General features: G+C 39.3%; 1 protein-coding gene across 2 annotated transcripts in view; it reads right to left on the bottom strand.

Moving 5' to 3' along the window:
* LOC132104543 (thyroid hormone receptor beta-like) overlaps positions 1-19,908 on the bottom strand; it is an 84,398-nt gene that overhangs the window by 23,842 nt on the left and 40,648 nt on the right. For both annotated transcript variants that reach the window (XM_059510104.1, XM_059510105.1), the window contains exon 5: positions 17,877-17,927. In XM_059510104.1, the coding sequence (XP_059366087.1) occupies positions 17,877-17,927 (51 nt within the window). The remainder of the gene's footprint in view (positions 1-17,876; positions 17,928-19,908) is intronic.

The raw sequence follows: 19,908 nt of genomic DNA on the forward strand, positions 1-19,908 counted from the left end.
CACAGGCTTTTATCATGCTGAATCCGGAGGATTTGTCACTCTCAATTAGCGCTGGTGGGATGGCAGCGCTCCTCTGAGGCTCCGTCCAGAGGGGCCCATCATGCAACAGATGGCCAGCAACCAGCATCATGATATCATGCACATCATGCTCATACTCACAGGCTGCTTATACAAACACACGTGGAGAACGTTGGCACTGGACGTCTCTCAGTGACCAATCAACATATTTGGTAATGAAGAAGGCCTAAACTTAACCTCTGAGTAACTAGTGTGGTTAGGAAGAAATTAGAATTTGAAGTCCATATTTAAAAAGTTGTTTATATAATATATTTAATTATTGTAAATAAAAAAACAACCTACATTGCTGGCAAATTTTGGAGATTAGATGATTTTAGAGATGATTTAGAGAAGAGAAGTCTCTTTTGCTCAACAAGGCTGCAATTACATGATTTAAAATACAGTAAAAACAGTACATTTTTGAAATTACTCAAGTTGTCAGTGCCACATGATCCTTCAGAAATTCTAATACTGTATGTCAATTTGCTGCTCAATAACCATTTCTGAGAATGATCAATGTTGAAAAGCCTGTTTTCACTAAAACATCTACTAGATCAAAAAACACAGGAGCATATTATTAGTTTTGAAAACTGTTTTCTACTTTTATATATTTTAAAATGTAATTTTTACTTTAATTTTACTTTAAAGCTTTTTCATTTTCAGCAGCCATTACACTAGATCCTTGTCTTAATAAATGCTTCTCTTGATTTTTCTTATTATTAGCACAGTTGAAAATGATTGTGCTGCTAAATGAAGTGAGAAAAATAAATTGTATGTCTCATTTAATACAGCTGTATTTCTTGCAAGTTGCTGTATACTGCCATGACAAATTTTGGTTTTAGCCCTGTAAAGCCTGGCATATGAATTATCAGTCAGAACAAATCTAGGTATTTTAAACAGGACAGTTTATTGCACCATTACAATATACATAAAAGAACATCTTAGAAAAGATTGCATATGTTTTGTAATTTGTACTCACAAGGCTTTTATTTCCTGGGAAAATAATGAACTTAAACTAGAGGATGAACATAAAAAAAAGGAAAAAAAAAAAGGCCCAAACTAATCAAAAAAAACAAAAACATGTACATTGGTCCAAAAAGATGCCATTCTAATAGCTTGTAGTGTAAATCAATGACATTTTATAATTGAAAAAGAGTTTGATACACTAATTCAGCATATTAGAATGATTACCGAAGGATTACGTGACCCTGAAGTTTAGAGCAATGAGGCTAAAAATGTTAAAATATTTACAAATATTACTGTTTCTACTGTATTTTTATCAAATAGATGTCCCTATGGTGAGCAGAAGAAACTTTCCTCAAACACATAAAAAAATTATACTGACCAGAAAACTTTTAAACTGTATTGTATATATTTACTGTAGTAGCATATATGAAAGAATGGCATCTCTGAAGAACATTTCAGGTCAAAGTCATTGACGTTGTCAGATCAGGGATTTCAGTGTGCTAAAACCCAGGTTATCATCCTTCCAAACCTTCAACCCCGGTTCAAGGTATGTTTCACACTTGCAATTTACATTTCATGCCTTATAATCACATGATTTGGTCATTAATGGAAACAATGCATGCTGTAGAAATAGTTGTTTCAGTATTTGAGGTGAAAAAAAAAGTCAAATGGTGACAGAAAACTTGAATTCGAATGAGTTTGTTTTATTTACATTATAAATTAATTCAGGAAAAACTTGATATTACAGTCAGCGATATATAATTCAATGCTGCACAATGCTAGAGCTGTTATGTCAACAGGTTACATGCTGCATTTGTTCAATCGAAGACACTGACAAAAATGCAAATAACAACATTAACTGAGACAAAAAAACCCCGAACACACGTGTATATAAGAGGGCAGCGCGCTGAGGAGTCGAGACCATGTCCTGGCCATTCAGCAGTGTAGTTCAAGGCTTTGGCAGGAGGGATGTAACGTCTCGGTTCCCTCCTTCGGGGAACAAGGATTATATACGTAACCGAGATGATCCCTTTCAGTCAGACACATTCGACATTTCATTGACACTGAAGATAGGAGTCCTTATGGAAAATGCCACAACCAGTGAACTATTTTATGGGGATTGACAATGCAGATCTAGGCAAGCTCTCACATGCCAAGTAACAACTGGCATCCCCAAGGTGCAACCTAACCAGTGCCCCATCATGGGCCGAATAGTCTTTTGTAGCGAAACAAAAATGAAAAAAGCAGTACTGACAGCGCAGAGGGTCACAGCTGCTACTCCTTTACCCAAAGTAAAGAAAGACCAGTTGCATTACACTGGAGAAGCATGCCTAAGTCTGTGCAGAGGAGGACACTACATCCTGCCCGAAGGAAGGTAACATGTGGAGAGTAACCATATGGACTGACCGGCTGGGCAGTACTACATAAGACAAGTCACTGCAGTAGATCCTGTCTGAAAGGGGGAGGAACTACTATCAAAGTAGAGACTAGCCAGAAGTAATTCTGTCAAGGGAAGACACAGGTTTACCTTCAGGGAAACCCTGCCATCGAAGAATACACACATAGGATTACCCGAAGGGAATCAATACATGTGGGGCACCGAGCAAGGTACAGGGGCTGACCGAAGGGGCAAGCAAACACAAGTACAGACTGGCAGATGCTCATTCCAGGGTTTGTTAGTTGAGGAACATGATTGGAGAGATTAATGGAACTTGTTCCCCCTATTGAAGGGGAATGGCACAGCAAGCAAGACACAGAGGCCTTTCTGCCACATACTTGTAAGTCTCAAACACACAAGAAAATGGCTCAACCCAGAAACTGTAAAACCTCACAAGGTGTTAGGTGTCGCCCAGCCCATGGCTCTACAGACATCTGCTAGATAGGCACCATGCACCAGCACCCAGGAGATGGTGACACGCCCAGTGGAGTGAGCCTTCGCTCCTAGGGGGCATGGCTAACCTCGTATTTGGTACGCAAAGGTGATGGCATCCACTAGCCAGTGGACCAACCCCTGTTTAAAGACAGCCTTCCCCTTCTGCTGTCCTCTGAAGAGAAAAAACACTGAACAAAAATGCTTGCAGGTCTACACCCCCTACAATGCTACACCCTCTAGATAAAGGTGAGAGCACTTCCCTAAGAGACAGGACCTTAAGCTTGACTGACTCTAGTGGCTAAAAGGGGGCTCCCTGTAGTCCAGAAGGACCACAGAGATATCCCAAGAGGGGACAAGGCATAGCCAAGAAGGGTTTAACCTTCTTGCACCTCTCAGGAAACTGATGACCATGCCATATTTTCTCACGGACCTGCTGTCCACTGCATCATGATGTGCTGCAATAGCGGAAACATACACATACACATTCTAGTTAGAGGTCCTCCACTCCAACCTCTCTTGCAGAAAGGAAAGCACAGCACTGATCAAGCATCTCCAGCCAGTCAGCGAACAGACTCTTCAGGACATAAGCCTGCCTGGTAGAGGGGGCTATCACTGTCTGTGACAAGTCACCTAAGTCCTCCGCATTCCATATAGGAGTAACACATGGAGGTTCCACAGATCTGGAAGCCGGTCAAGTCAAGTCACCTTTTTTTATTTAGCGCTTTATAAAATGGGGTATAAATGGCATGGTGTGGTTTCAGTCCAGGCTGCAACACAAGTAAGATTGAGCAGAGGACTCTTCTGGTTAACATTGTCTTGTTGTCTTGTGCTGATGGCTGTCTAGATGACAAGGTCTTCTCTGAGGATCTGTCTCTAGGGCTCATCCAGTTGACACGGTCTCCGTTGACATTCGGGGCTGTAGAGGTCATCTCTGGATGCTGATCCACCATTTGGACTGGATATGGACTGGATACGAGTGACTGCAGTGACCATCTGATCTGGGTGGCTATGGTGACCTTGGAATAAGAATGAAACAGACTAATATTAGCATAGATGCCATTCTTCTTACGATGTAGTAAGTACATCGGATGTTATGGGAAGTGTTGCCAAATTGTGGGTGCCAAATTGTGACCTGCTCCTGAGAAAGAAGGCCCTTTCTCAGGGGGATTCGTCAGCGAGGGGCTGTTGCGAGGAGCATCAGGTTGGAAAGCCAGGTCCAAGTGGGCCAGGAAGGTGTAACCAACAAGACCTGCTCCTCAACCTCCCAAATCTTTCACAGGGTCTGTGCAAAAAGGTTCATGGTGGAGAAAACGCATACTCAGGTTGTCTGCCACATGATTTAGCTGCCCCTGAATGTGAATGTTGCTTAGCAACCTGTGCCCGATTCCAGAAGAGGAGATGCTGTGAATTATGACAGGAGCATAGACCTCCTTGATGGATGATGTATTCAATGGTCGCAATGTTGCCAATGCAGACCAGCACATGCTTTCCCTGATGCAATGGTTAAAACTGGTGCAGTACAAGTAGTACTGTCAGCAACTCGAGGCAATTAATCTGCCACTGCAGTTGAAGTCCTGTCCAGGAGCCCAAGGCTGCATGTCCATTGCACACGACACCCCAGCCTGTCTTGGAGACGTCTATTGTAAGAACAACATGCCTGGACATTTGTTCTAAGGATACTCCTCCAAGTCATGCATAATGGACATGCTGAGTGTGCCATGAGGAGCACAAGGTCCCTGTGTCTGCCCATCAGATCTCGAGAGCCAGCTTGAAATATCCAGTCATCGAGATTGAGAGTAAGATTGCCCAATTTCCTTAGACACAGAGACACAGGGAAAGCCTGAAGTGGAGGTGGGTGGGGGGGTTGTACTGTTATGCCCGACACTCAATGCAAACCAAAGGAACTGTCTGTGTCAAAGCAATATTGAGATGTGAAAGTAGGCAACCTTCAGGTTGATCGCTGCAAACCAATCCTGTACAGTGCTTGATGTGGAAAAAAATAAGTACGGGTACTCAATCCCCAACCCTTATTTATTTATTTGTATTTTGTATATTAAATAAGACCTTTTCTTCTTCTTCTTTCGGCTTTTCCCTTCAGGGGTCGCCACAGCGAATCATCTCTATCCACCTATCCCTATCTTCTGCATCCTCAACACTTGCACCCCCTAGCTTCATATCCTCATTAATTCCATCTATATACCTCCTCTTTGGTCTTCCTCTTTGCCTCCTGCCTGGCAGCTCCATGTCCAACATTCTCCTACCAATATACTCCCTCTCCCTCCTCTGAACATCTCCAAACCAATTTAATCTGGCCTCCCTAACTTTGTCCCCCAAACGTCCAACATGAGCTGTCCCTCTGATGTACTCGTTCCTAATCCTGTCCAATCTTGTCACTCCCAAAGAGAACCTCAACATTTTAGCTCTGCTACCTCTAGCTCTGATTCCTGTCTCTTCCTCAGTGCCACTGTCTCTAAACCATACAGCATAGCTGGTCTCACCACTGTCCTGTACACCTTCCCCTTGATTCTCGCTGATATTTTCCTATCACACAGAACTCCCGACACCTTTCTCCACCTATTCCAACCTGCCTTCACTCGCTTCTTTACCTCTTTCGCACACTCTCCATTACTCTGGACTGTTGACCCCAAGTACTTAAATTCCGGTACCTTCTTCACCTCTTCACCCTGTAACCTTACTGTTCCACTTCCCTCCCTTTCATTCACACACATGTACTCAGTCTTACTCCGACTGACTTTCAGTCCTCTTCTCTCCAGCGCAAACCTCCACCTCTCCAGGTTTTCCTCCACCTGCTCCCTGCTCTCACTACAGATCACAATGTCGTCTGCAAACATCATTGTCCAAGGAGACTCCTGTCTGACCTCCTTTGACAACTGGTCCATCACTATAGCAAACAGGAAGGGGCTCAGAGACGATCCCTGATGTAGTCCCACCTCCACTTTGAACTCCTCTGTCTGACCTACAGCACACCTCACCACTGTCCTGCTCCTCTCATACATGTCCTGCACCACTCTGACATACTTCTCTGCCACTCTTGACTTCCTCATACAGTACCACCGCTCTTCTCTTGGCACCGTCATACGCTTTCTCCAAGTCTACAAACACACAATGCAACTCCCTCTGTCCATCCCTATACTTCTCCATCAAAATGCTCAGAGCAAAAATTGCATCTGTTGTGCTCTTTCTGGGCATGAAGCCATACTGCTGCTCACAAATTTCCACTACCTTCCTTAACCTAGCTTCCATTACTCTTTCCCATAGCTTCATTGTATGTCTCATCAACTTTATCCCCCTATAGTTGCTGCAACTCTGCACATCACCCTTATTCTTAAAGATCGGCACTAACACATTCTTCTCCATTACTCAGGCATCCTCTCACTCTCTAAAACCCTGTTGAACAAACTAGTCAAAAAACCATTAAATAATACCTTTTAATTTTCATAATTCACAATGTAGGCTGTTTGTAGTGCCCAAAATCAATCAACAATTAAATAAACGTCTCCAAATAAGCACGTCAAGTTGCGATACCTAAAAGGACCACAGGGAGACGCCAAAGACCACTAAACCTCCTGCCCTGATCTGACTGGATAAATTCAGAATGGCTAAACTTCTTACCACCACATAACACCTCAGCCAGCCAGTGTCCATTATAAATCATTCTTTATTTTAAGCCAAATAAACAATGAAAAGTATAATGTACTGACATCTGGAATTGAGTCACTGTTCTCTTCACAATCTCTTATGAAATCGGACATGTATTCTCAGCATTAGCGCTGTTTTGTACAAAGGTTTGAATTTGCTAAATGGATCTTCCTTGGAGATTATCGGTTTACATTAATGATCGCAAAAACCTGCTTCTTTTCATTTTAAGGTATTGTTTTCATTATAATTTAGTGATTAAAATTAGTAACTAATTAATATTCTACTTCTTCTGACATGCTCTTGCACCTCCAAAATTTTGCTAAAAGGAAAACAGTAGTCTAAAGTGAAACATTACAGCGCCTAAACATCCTCACATTATATTATTTAGCATCACTGATTCGCACTTCTGACACAAAGTAATAAACTAGTGTTACTGTAAATTATCTTTTAATTGTAAATCACTGGTAAAATATTGACTCGATACTTTTTAAAACTTTATAAGAACAAAACTTCTGTCAAGTTGTTTTGCGATAGTTTTCATTAATTTTCCCCTCACTGGTTAAATGATGCTGTGTGCCATTTGCTTCAGAAAGGCATGTTAAGTGCCAGCACAGCTAAAGACTAAAATACAGAAGTTTCGGTTCTGTATACCGGCCCACTTCAAGCACTGATCCTTTAGCAGAACAAACCTGATAATGCACCTCTGTATCAGTATCTTAAACAGGAGCTTGTATAGGGCCGATTCAAGGATTGGTCAAAAGCCACCGCTTGTGGGAGGGCGCCTGGCAAACTGGGTCTCGTTGTGGAGTCTGACTGCCCAAACGAGCCAGCAGAATGGGCTGGGAAGCACTAACCAGGCCCCAGGCTCTGTGCGAGTGATGTCAATGGGACAATGGAACCATGTTTCTGAAATTTCTTCATTAAAGAGGTCATATGATGCCATTTCAATTTTTCCTAAAGTCTCAATTCCTAAGAAATATTCTTTACCAAAGTTAAGACTCTGCCACACCCCCCAAAAATGGCTCATTTAAACACCCCCACATGACTACGTCACTATGTGGAAATATTTGCGTAATGCCCCCCAAATGTTCACGCAAACAAAGAAGGCGAGGTTTCAGTAACTGCGGTTAGTGTTGAAGCAACCATGTCAGAGAGATGCATCTGGGCGAAAGCAAAAACACTTTATTTGGCCTTCTGAAAGTAGATGCATTTATGAATCTTTAAGATTACTTACAACAAAATAGAAACCAACTTATGGATGAATGTTTCATTCTGATTTTACTATGACAATCTGGTGCTTCTGAATAAGCTACTTTAAATATGTTTTGTTATTAGTTTATGTACTTGCTATTGAATGTTCAAATATGGAGTTTTGCGCATCACGTGTGTGTGTGTGTGCTCAAGTGAGAGAGAGCGAGAGAGAGAGAGAGAGAGAGAGAGAGAGAGACTTTTTGCCCTTACTTTTATTTTTTACTTTTAAACACTTTAATACCAAAAAAGTTTTGCCTCATTTCTATTTAAAAGTTTCAAGGTCATTAACCAATTTGTAGTATGTGTATTAAATTTTTAATATTGATCTTCTTAAACCGATGAGCACTGAATCAACGGCTGTGTCCAAATTCAGGGTCTGCATCCTCCTTAGGATCCTTCCTACCCGGTTGAAGGAGGAGGGGTCCTCCGACGACCGCGAAACCTGGAAGTCGGTGTTTGTGAATTTGGACAGCCTACCCTTCTTTCAGTTTCCTCCCTTACCCGTTGCTCATATCCTGTCGCCTAGCAACCGTGACAGCGCTAAGCAAGAAGCGGGAAAATGGACAAACAAAGTTATTCTCCTCATTTTAAATCTTTTTGAAGGAATAAAGCAATTAAATAAATCAAATACTTTCTTTGCTCGTTGTCGGAGAGTTTTTTATATCAGACTACAAGACAGTCATATCCAGGTAAGCCATTATAGCCTATTTTCATTTTATGTTTTAAAACAAAATGCCTAACTAGACAACCACTGAAAAAAAATATTTTTTTGAAAAGCCAGTTTTTAAAAAACGTACACCTCTCCTGTGTCTGTGTCCAGATCAGAGGGTCACTGCAGTCACCCGGATCCAGTACGTATCCAGACCAGATGGTGGATCAGCACCTAGAAAGGACCTCTACAGCCCTGAAAGACAGTGGAGACCAGGACAACTAGAGCCCCAGATACAGATCCCCTGTAAAGACCTTGTCTCAGAGGAGCACCAGGACAAGACCACAGGAAACAGATGATTCTTCTGCACAATCTGACTTTGCTGCAGCCTTGAATTGAACTACTGGTTTCGTCTGGTCAGAGGAGAACAGGACCCCCAACTGAGCCTGGTTTCTCCCAAGGTTTTTTTCTCCATTCTGTCACCGATGGAGTTTCGGTTCCTTGCCGCTGTCGCCTCTGGCTTGCTTAGTTGGGGACACTTCACCTACAGCGATATTGTTGACTTGATTGCAAATAAATGCACAGACACTATTTAACTGAACAGAGATGACATCACTGAATTCAATGATGAACTGCCTTTAACTATCATTTTTTCATTATTGACACTGTTTTCCTAATGAATGTTGTTCAGTTGCTTTGACGCAATGTATTTTGTTTAAAGCGCTATATAAATAAAGGTGACATTGACATTGACATTTACTCTGGAATAGCCTTCCTGATAATGTCCGTGGGTTCAGACACACTCTCTCTGTTTAAGTATAGATTAAAAACACATCTTTTTCGCCAAGCATTCGAATAATGCATCTCGTAAATTGTGACTGCAGTTGTATCTGATCAAATGTGCATTATTACTCTTTATCTTTGGTTAAACTAATTCATTTTACTTTGTTGGAACAGCAGCTACGCTAATTATTTCTCTATTTGTTACTCTGTTCTGCCACGGGATTTACATCCGGTAACTAGGATTTACATAAGCTCCAGTCTGAATCCAGAACACTTGAGAAGAGATGATGCTGACCCTCAGAGGACCTCAGATGATGCTAACCCTGAAACAACATACAAAACTAACAAATATTGCTACAAGTGTGATTGCATCATATAATAATTGTTGTTAATAATGTTCATCGTCTGGCTGACTACGTCTTGTATTAATTTTTCTGAAAAACCCTGTCATATGCACATAAACTGACAGTCACCACTTATAAGCTACTACTAAATATTGTAGAAACCTAATTTTTTCCTAATTTTCTACTAATTTTCTAAGTTGCTTTGTAATGTTTTGTATTGTAAAAAGCGCTATACAAATAAACTTGAATTGAATTTAGACTCCTTTACGTTTGTAAGAGCATAAAGATGCAGTATCTTGACATACAATGTAAACAGTGATTTTTTCCCGGTATTGCTGAAACTCCCAAACAAGGTGTCTTAAAAGATAGTAGTTCAAAATCAGTTTCTTCCCAGCAATTTTTGCAGCCCATAGACTTTTTCTGAGTGATATATCTTTAGAAAGATCCAGATTCAATACAGAGTTAAAAAGCAATGGTTCTTTTCTCTTCCACAAACTTTGGGCATTGTTTAACTCTCTGGAAAACTTGAAGTTTCCATGCTTTTAGAAGTTATTCATAATATGATGTTAGTCCTGCAAGATCCAACTTGTTTATCTCCATCAGGAACAGGTGACAATCTAGTCCCATGTTGCCTGCTTTCCTCAATAAGGTACATACTATCCCAGCCCAGCCCACAAAATTCCCGTAGATTCGTCTCTGAGCCACTTGAAGTCTGAAGGTCTTTACACTAGATATGAAATCCACTAGGCCTTGTCCTCCTTCCTGTCTGTGCAGATTAGCACTGGTGCCTTTAACCAATGTTGGCCCGACCAGAAACAAAATCACCAAACATCTCTGAATTTGTCTCACAAGGTCTTCTGGGGGTTCAAGGATAATCATTCTGTGCCAAAGGGAAGAGGCTAAGAGGTTATTACATATCAACACCCTTCCCCTGTAGGACAGCTGGGGCACCAACCATTTCCAAGGAGACAACCGTGCACATACTTTCTCCAGCAGGTCCTCCCAATTTTGCTTTTTGTATTAATTTGTCCCCCAAAAAACACCTAGATATTCAAAACCTTCCATTCCCTTTTTACTTTTAACACATTGACCTCACCACACAACATCACTTTTACACCAGTTAATTTGATGGTGGCTGATGATTCCTTTCCATAACAATCTAGAGCATTCTTTACCACTTTAACATCATTATCTCCTCTGATTAAAAATGTAACATCATCCGCATATGCAGATAATTTGACAGATTGCTAGATCTTTCCTTAGTTTACATAACAAAGGTTAAATAATTATACTATAAAGTTGGCCCGAAAAGGGACAACCCTGTCTAATTCCCCTCTAAACTTTCACAGGAGTACTTAGGCCACCAGACATTTTTATTATACATGTGGCTTCAATGTACAATAACCTTATCATTGAAATAAATTTATCACTTAAGTCTCTTACTAAATGTAGATTATCTACAGTAGATCCATCTTTTATGCAGTAAGACTGATCTTTATCGGCAGACAGTCCATCTATTCCAGGTGCACGACCTACAGAGAGTGCCATAACAGCAGCCGTTACTTCTTTATAGGTAAGTTCAGTCTCTAATAATTGTCTGTGCTTTGAGGTTAAAACTGGAATATCATAAAGTATTTTAAGGTACAGTTTGTAGGACCTGCCACGAGAGGGCACACTACCAAAACAATAACAATCGCGTGGAATGATTGGGATTTGTTGTCTTCTACCCAACTGCTGACGGCCATCAATCAGACAGAAAGATAAATCATGGATTTAATGGATGAGGTAAAGTTTTATAAATGTTGTGTTTGATTTCATAATTTTCAATCGCGAGTTCAACGGTTTGCACGAGTAGATTACATACAAAGTCAATGCAAAAACGCGACCAGACTATGGATCAGACGCGTCTAGAGACGCAATGTCCCCACGTTTGACTGCTTGAAGCAAGCTAGTATTTGGTCTCCCACAACTAAAAGTAGGTCCTCTATTGTCATGCCAGGCTCTGGTACACACCTACACCTATTTCGGAGTGATAAATTATGTGGTTTGCCCGGGAATAGATGCCATCAGGGTGTCAAAAATTCCACTGGCACACAATAGAAACGTATACTTATTTTAACTTAAACTCGAATAATGATGGAGAAAGGAAAAAGAAAAAAAAAACATAAGGAAAAAAACTTTTTCACTTTTTCAAAACTTTTCAGAAGTGCACTCAGTCCTCCTCACCCTCACTCCCAACATGCAACAAGCAAAGAGAGAGAGAGAGAGAGAGAGAGAGAGAGAGAGAGAGAGAGGCGGTCACACGGTGGAGTAAGCTGTCATCAATTGTTTAGTCATATTTTTAGTAGTGCAGCAATGCAACTTGAAATAAATAATTTGGATTTTCTTTACAGTAAACTGGTGATTCAATGCTTATTAAAAATATGATGTAAATGTTGTAAATGTCGTTGTGCCTTTGTGGTGATCTAAGGTAGTCCATTGTATAGTATTACAATCTACACTCTAATAGAGTAAAAAAAAATGGTTCTAAAAAGTTTAGATTTTCTCCAAGTTAGCAGTTTTATTTATTTATTTAATTTATTTTTTTTATTGTGGGACGGAATATGAATAGGAATATTTTTGAGATTCAACCACAAACTGCACACAGTTTAGTATATACAGAAAAAAAAAAATCAAGCACTATTCCAAACATAATTTTCCCATTCCCAGTGGCATGGTTTTGACTGTATTGTACTTGAAGCTGGGCTGCAATATACTTTTACTGCCCCCAAGAGCCAGATTACAAAAGAGCAGTATAAAACAATAATTTCCAGATTAATCCAGGGCAGCAACTCAATCTCAAAAATGCAGAAACAAAAATGCATTATCCTCTTAATCTCAAAAATGCAGAAACGTTAATTCATGTGTTCATGACTTCAAGGTTAGATTATTGTAATGTTTTATTGAGTGGTTGCTCTGTGCATTTAATAAACAAACTCCAGCTGCCTGAACTCCATCTTGATAAACAAACTCCAGATTAAAGACCCATCTCTTTAACCTGGCATACACATAACACATTTTTGCATTTCTATCATTCAAATCCGTTAAAGGATTGTTAGGCAGCATTAATTACTATAGGTCAACTGGAACTGGGAATACTTCCCATAACACAGGTTGTACTCAATACATCATAAGCGCGGTGCAACAAATCCCAGACAGAAAACTGCTGAATCATTCTATTTATGATGTGCTGACACAAAGTTCAAATGATTTGCAGTGGTTTGTCGCATCCAGTGTAGATATACGATGTGACAGCAAAAATATGGCGAGTGTTACGTAAAGAAAAGTGGACACTGAAAATAGATGATTCAAATGTGAACTGGACAGTTTTGAGTGAGTGAGTGAGTGAGTGATACCATCTTTGTTATGGATGTTGGTTCGCAGTCAGTTTACGGTTTTAATGTAGTTTGCTTTAACATAATTTATTTTCAAGATCTGAGGTAAAGTATCTATTGTTGCTTTTACTATGGCTATAAAGATCATGCAAAATGATATCCAAACTCACATTAGACACTTTTAACACTGAGTAAAGCACATAATCATTACTTAAAAATTATCACTGTCATATTTTGTATGTGTTCCTGCCACAACGTCGCAGAAAATAAAAAGCAATTCTAAAACAGAACTCTGTGTAGCTTAATGTCACGTGTCACTGTTGCAGGTGGTTAGGACAAAAATTACATGGAAAATATACTTTTTATCTCATCGCGTCATGGCTGGTTGGGACACACGGTGTCAGTTTGATCCCCCCCCAAAAATCTAATTGAATCTGCAAATTAGGGAAAGCGGAGAAAAGAGATCCAGTCTAGGAATGAGCAGGAACAGTGGATTTGCATGGCAGACATGGGGATCCAGATATTTTGTTGGTTCATATATTTTTTATGTTCAACAGGCAAAGTTCTTCTGTATCTAAATGCAAAAATGTTCATAATTGTTTTAATAAAACAGACTAGTGGGGGATATATATATATATATATATATATATATATAAGGCATTTTAAGAATACTGTTCCCATCAACTGGTCAAAACACTTGAAGGTGTGCAGAGCGTGTGCGCTCTGATGTAAACAAGCACACATGAGAAGCACATCGGGAACACTTGAGAGTTTTGAGAGCACTCTTAGTTTCTCAGCCCTTACCCTGGGAACCCCATAAATAAAGCAGCTGCACTACTTACTAAAACATATTTAAATAATTTAAATAGTAATTCAGATTTGTGTATTCACTATGGTGTTCTTCACAGAGCCAAATACTTAAATATTTAGAAGAGTCTATTTATTTTCAAATATGTTTTTTTCATTATAATCTACAACATCTCCTAGATATTGTTTGAAAGTGTTTTGATTCTTTATAGTTAATTCACACTTTACATTAGGGCTTAATTAGTTACCATTAGTTGATTCATTAGTTAACAAACCACCAATGAAAAATTCTACTGAACATTCATTAATCTCAGGAATTCCAATATGTCATAACATATTGTTAAAATCTAAAGTTGCAACTGTATTATTTAATAAGCTAATATGAACTAAGACTTGTATTTTTTAACAAAGATTAAATAACTTCTGTAGCAAATGTAGCTATTGCACATTGTGAATGTTAATGGTTAACTAATGAGGTCTTATTGTAAAGTGATACCGATTGGTCTTTATAGTTCTTTTGCACTTTAATCTGTGTAAAACTTTTAAGTTTATATATCTTTCTGTATCGTTAAAGTTAACCTGTTATACTGTATTATGACCACTTTTTTAAACTAAATTTCAATACTCTAATACCGTGTATCATGACAAAAGCATGAGCAATTAACTGCAACAAGAAAATTTGATACCGACATATCCCTAATATATACACACACTCACAGGCCACTTTATTAGGTACACCTGTTCAATTGCTTGGTAACAAAGATTGCTAATCAGCCAATGACATGGCAGCAATTCAATGCATTTAGGCATTTAGATTTGGTAAAGAGGACTTGCTGAAGTTCAAAGCGAGCATTAGAATGGGGAAGAATGGTGCTTTAAGTGATTTCGAACGTGGAATAGTTGTTGGTGCCAGACGGGCTGGTCTGAGTATCTCAAAAACTGCTGATCTACTCGGATTTTCAAGCACAACCATCTCTAGGGTTTACAGAGAATGGTATAAAAAAAAGACTAAATATCCAGTGAGCGGCAGTTGTGTGGACGAAAATGCTTTGTTGTTGGCAGAGGTCAGAGGAGAATGGGCAAACTGGTTAGAGATTATATAAATGCAACAACAGTAACTCAAATAACCACTCATTACAAGCAAGGTATGCAGAATACCATCTCTGAATGCACAACATGTCGAACCCTGAAGCAGATGCACTACATCAGCAGAAGAACACACAGGGTGCCACTCCTGTCAGCTAAGAACAGGAAATGAAGGTTACAATTCCCGCAGGCTCACCAAATTGGACATTAGAAGATTGGAAAAACGTTGCCTGGTCTGATGAGTCTCGATTTCTGCTGTAACATTCAGATGGTAGGGTCAGAATTTGGCATAAACAACATGAAAGCATGGATCCATCCTGCCTTGTCTCAATGGTTGTGATGTAATGGTGTGGGGGATATTTTCTTGGCACAGTTTGGGCCCCTTAGTACCAACTGAACATCATTTAAATGACACAACCTACCTGATTATTGTTGCTGACCATGTCCAACCCTTTATGACTGAAGTGTACCCATCTTCTGATGGCTACTTCCAGCAGGATAATGCACCATGTCACAAAGCTAATCTCATCTCTTCTTGAATATGAAAATGAGTTCAATTTACTCAAATGGCCCCCACAGTCACCAGATCTCAACCCAATAGAGCAGCTTTTGGATGTGGTGGAACATGAGATTCGAATCATGGATTTGCAGCCGACAAATCTGCAGCAACTGCATGATGCTATAATGTCAATATGGATCTCTGAGGGATGTTTCCAACACTTTGTTGAATCTATGCCACAGAAAATTAAGGCAGTTCTGAAGGCAAAAGGGATCTAGCAATCTAGCTAATAAAGTGGCCAGTGAGTGTATGTATACTGTATATATATGGTTGGAGAGTTTGACTCCTAACCCTAAGGTTGTGGATTCGAGTCTCGGGCCGGTAATACCACGACTGAGGTGCCGTTGAGCAAGGCACCGAACCAGAGGTGGGTAGTAACGAGTTACATTTACTTCGTTACATTTACTTGAGTAAGTTTTTGGGGTAACTAATACTTTTCGGAGTATATTTAAAGATGGGTACTTTATACTCTTACTTGAGTAAATTTTTGGGGAAAAATCTGTACTTTTGCTTCGTTACTGTGGGCGACGCTGCTCTCGTTACTTTATCTTAATGCAATAAAGGTTATAAATGCTTCAGTTTATTTCAAACGCGCCGTCTACTTTTCTCTGGGCAATGAGCGATGCCCATTCACGAATGATTCATTCTTTTGAGTCAATTCTGTTCAAAGGCTTGATCAAACCAATTGGCAAACGAGTGAATTGGTTCATGAATCAGTTTGAATGAGTCGTTCAGTTCCCTGCCGCACGCGCTGAGCGTCTGAAGTGGTTCACTCGGAGTTGTAACGTTTAACATCAGCAGCGTTGAAAACGTGGCTGGAACTGCACTGAATTGAAAGCAAATCTGCAAAGGCTATTATTTGCTAGCGATGGAGATCCTTATTAGATGAACACCGCGTGTGCTGTCTACTGTTTAACAGGTAATAACTTGGGCTACATTCGATTACAGTACACGATACCACTGTGACATTAGTTTGTTGTAACGTTACGTGTGTGGCTTATAACAGAGGGGAGTCAAGTTGAATGCAGCTTCCAAAAGACAAAAAATAGCCGATTAAGATTTTATTAATTTTAATACAATCACACCGTTGCGAGTACGTTCAGCGAGTCATATTATCAGCTGCTAAATTCAGATCTGTGATCGCTTGCTGGCGCTGAGCCAGAGATAGATGTGTTTTTACAGCGCTGCGCATTATAACCAATCACACATGATTCTGTTGAGCTTATTAAAGCATTGGCCAATCAGAGGTGTTCAGATGAGTCATCGCTAAAATGCCGGTGCTTCCTTCACTCGCTCACTGACTGAATACCTCTTTCAGGCAAAATCTCTCTTTTCAGAAACAACAAAGTGCAGATGTGTGTACGAATCTTTAATTAAGATATTGATTTCACTGTGTTAACAGTTTCAGTGATTTTAATGGGAGTTTCTGAGAGTGATTGAAATCTAGACTGTCAGTGAAAATTATCTTTAATAATGTAAATGTTATTTGCTCTCTTTCTGAACAATGAAAGATTAGTAGCAATATTTATATCACATTAACTTTCAATGTTAAATTCACATTTAATATAAAGTCAGTCGTATTAAAAATATGTTATGGCATGACACCTATATCTGTTACTTAAGTAAACAGACAGGGTTTTATAATAAATTACATAAATTGGAGTAAAGGCTGATGAAATATATACATTTATACACACACACATACATTACATACATTTTATCTATATATATAAATAAAAATAGGCTCAGTATATATGACCCAAAGTAACTAGTAACTAACTACTTGAGTAGATTTATTATCCGATACTCTTTTACTCTTACTCAAGTAACTATTCAAGACTAGTACTTTTACTTTTACTTGAGTAAATATTTCTAGAAGTACTTTTACTTTTACTTGAGTACAGTTTTTGGGTACTCTACCCACCTCTGCACCGAACCCCCAATTGCTGCCCGGGCGCCGCAGCATTAATGATGCACACTTCTCCGGGTGTGTGTTCACAGTGTGTGTTCACTGCTGTGTGTGTGCACTTTGGACAGGTTAAATGAGGAGCATGAATTCTGAACATGGGTCACCATACTCGGCTGTATGTCACGTCACTTTCACTTTCACTTTCACTTAAATTTTATCAAAATGTCCCGAGGGAACTATTAAACCTTAAAGAAATCCTTTATGAGTGAATAGCACAAATTACCAATCACAACAACTGAAATAGGATAATTCTGACCACAGTCGTTGTAATGTGGAAAGAAAAGAAATGCAATACTGAACCTAGCTCTTTGTTGACTTTCTTTTACCACTGATGTTACTTTCTTTAATTCAGTCATGTTAGCCAATAGCCGAATATCATTGTTTCAGCAGACTCACATATGATAATCTGTATTCCCTCACAAAACAACCACTATAGCAGCACTTCACAAGAAAGAGAGATAGATGAGGATAAATGGATGATGGAGGGTGTTACTGTACCATTCTGCATGGGATCATCTTTCCAGCGGGAGGTGCATTTGTCTGGTTGCTCTAAAAAAAATGGGAGAGGCACATTATACTTTATTATAAAGCCATTTAAAAGAAAGGGAGAGAGAAATAGCTTGGAAACACCGTTTTGAAACAGCAGCTTCAAGATTCGACAATAAGGATGGTCTGAGGGCCAGTGTGAGAGAGGTTTGAGGTCAATTCAACCGCACCGTCTATGTGTTATAGGAAACTCAGAAGAAACCTGAGACAAATATGTATACATACATACTGTAATGTTTTGGATCAGTAAACTTTTTTTATATTTTTTAAATGAGTCTTTTATGCTCGTTTATTTGATAAAAAATATAGATTTAAAATAGCTGCAAGCAGCGTTGAAAGGGCCTTTGTACCTGGAGCCACATTCACCTGGTGACCTTAGCAAAACTGAATGGTGGGTTTTATGCATTCAAAGTGGTAAATATAGCAGGAATATTTCAAAGTCATTTATATATGACAAAATTCCTGCTGGTGACACTATGACTATAACTGAATGTGGGCATGAAGATGTCTTCAGGCCAGGACTTTTATCAAACATGTGAAGTTTGGTGCAGATTGAACACATTGGTCATGGAAGTTGTTGTAACACAGCCATACAATATCCGATCAGGCACCTGCTGGCAACAGGAAATTGCTTATTTTACACTAACTTAAACATGCAAAGTCCAAACTGCTCCAAACTTCACATTTGGTAAGAATCCTGGTTTGAAAACATCTACATGCCAATAATAAGTTACAGCGCCACCTCTTGGCAACAAGATGTATCATGATTTACACTCACTCAAGCATACCATGTTCAATCTGAACCAAACTTCACATTTGAATAAAAATCCTGGCCTGAAGACATTTGCATGCCAATATTCAGTCATAGTGTATGGAAGCATATGGGTAGCAATATTCAATTTGGAATGTAATATGCAAAATGACAATGCAATATGTAAAATGGCAATGCATTTCTGTATTTACATTTTCCAATACATTTGTGCAACGTTTGGTGCAAAATTAACCCGAATTATGTGCCCAGCTACATCTGATTCAAATATTATGCTAATTAACAGTGAGTGTAGTTTCAGACATTACAGTGCTTCACTCGCACTGACTCTTATTCTGTCTCAAAGAATGAAAAGACCGAGTTGAAGGTGGAGCGATTCGACCAATCAGATGAAAGCAGCGTTTCAGCTCCGCCCACAAGTGCGAATGAAATATTGAAGCCATAAACCGAAATGATCAAAACGTACACGGACCAACTGTCTTGTCCATGTTCTCTTACTTAAATCCTCTTCTTGAGATTTGAGTCTCTGACCTTCTGCAAGCCCCTTGTTCATGCAGTGATTGACATGGCGCGAGGGGGCGGAGACGTGATTGGCTCGGAATGCATTTTCAATGTGCACATTGAATTTTGCTACATTCATTGCGGGACACTGAATGAAAATGCAATCGTAAGTGTCTTGAGTTTGAGTGTTAATGCATTTAAGAAAAATAGCATTGAAATGATAATTTTGCCACAGTTTTTGCTTGAACATGTTATACATATCTAATCATTTCTGTAATACATTTTAATTTTGCAACTTATAAAGCGTTACAATTAGTATTCATTTTACATATTAAAACTGGTGTATGAAATGGCAAATGAAAATGATGTAATTTAATTTTCATTTTGCACCAAACGTTGCACAAATGTATTGGAAAATGTAAATGTAAATACAGAAATGCATTGCCATTTTACATATTGCATTGTCATTTTGCATATTACATCCCAAATTGAATATTGCTACCCATACGCTTCCATAATAGTGCCACCTTCTGGCAGCAGGAATTTTGACACATAAATGACTGACATATTCCTCCTATATTTACCACTTTGAAAGCATATTGCCCACCGATTTCCTGAGGCCACTGGGTGGAGGTGGCTCCGGGTGCGAGCGCCCTTTCAATGGTGCTTGCAGCTTTAATTTATATGTATATATATTTATCATAATCTCAGTAT

The sequence above is a fragment of the Carassius carassius genome, chromosome 25, assembly GCF_963082965.1.
Source record: "Carassius carassius chromosome 25, fCarCar2.1, whole genome shotgun sequence".
NCBI classification, from domain to species: domain Eukaryota; kingdom Metazoa; phylum Chordata; class Actinopteri; order Cypriniformes; family Cyprinidae; genus Carassius; species Carassius carassius.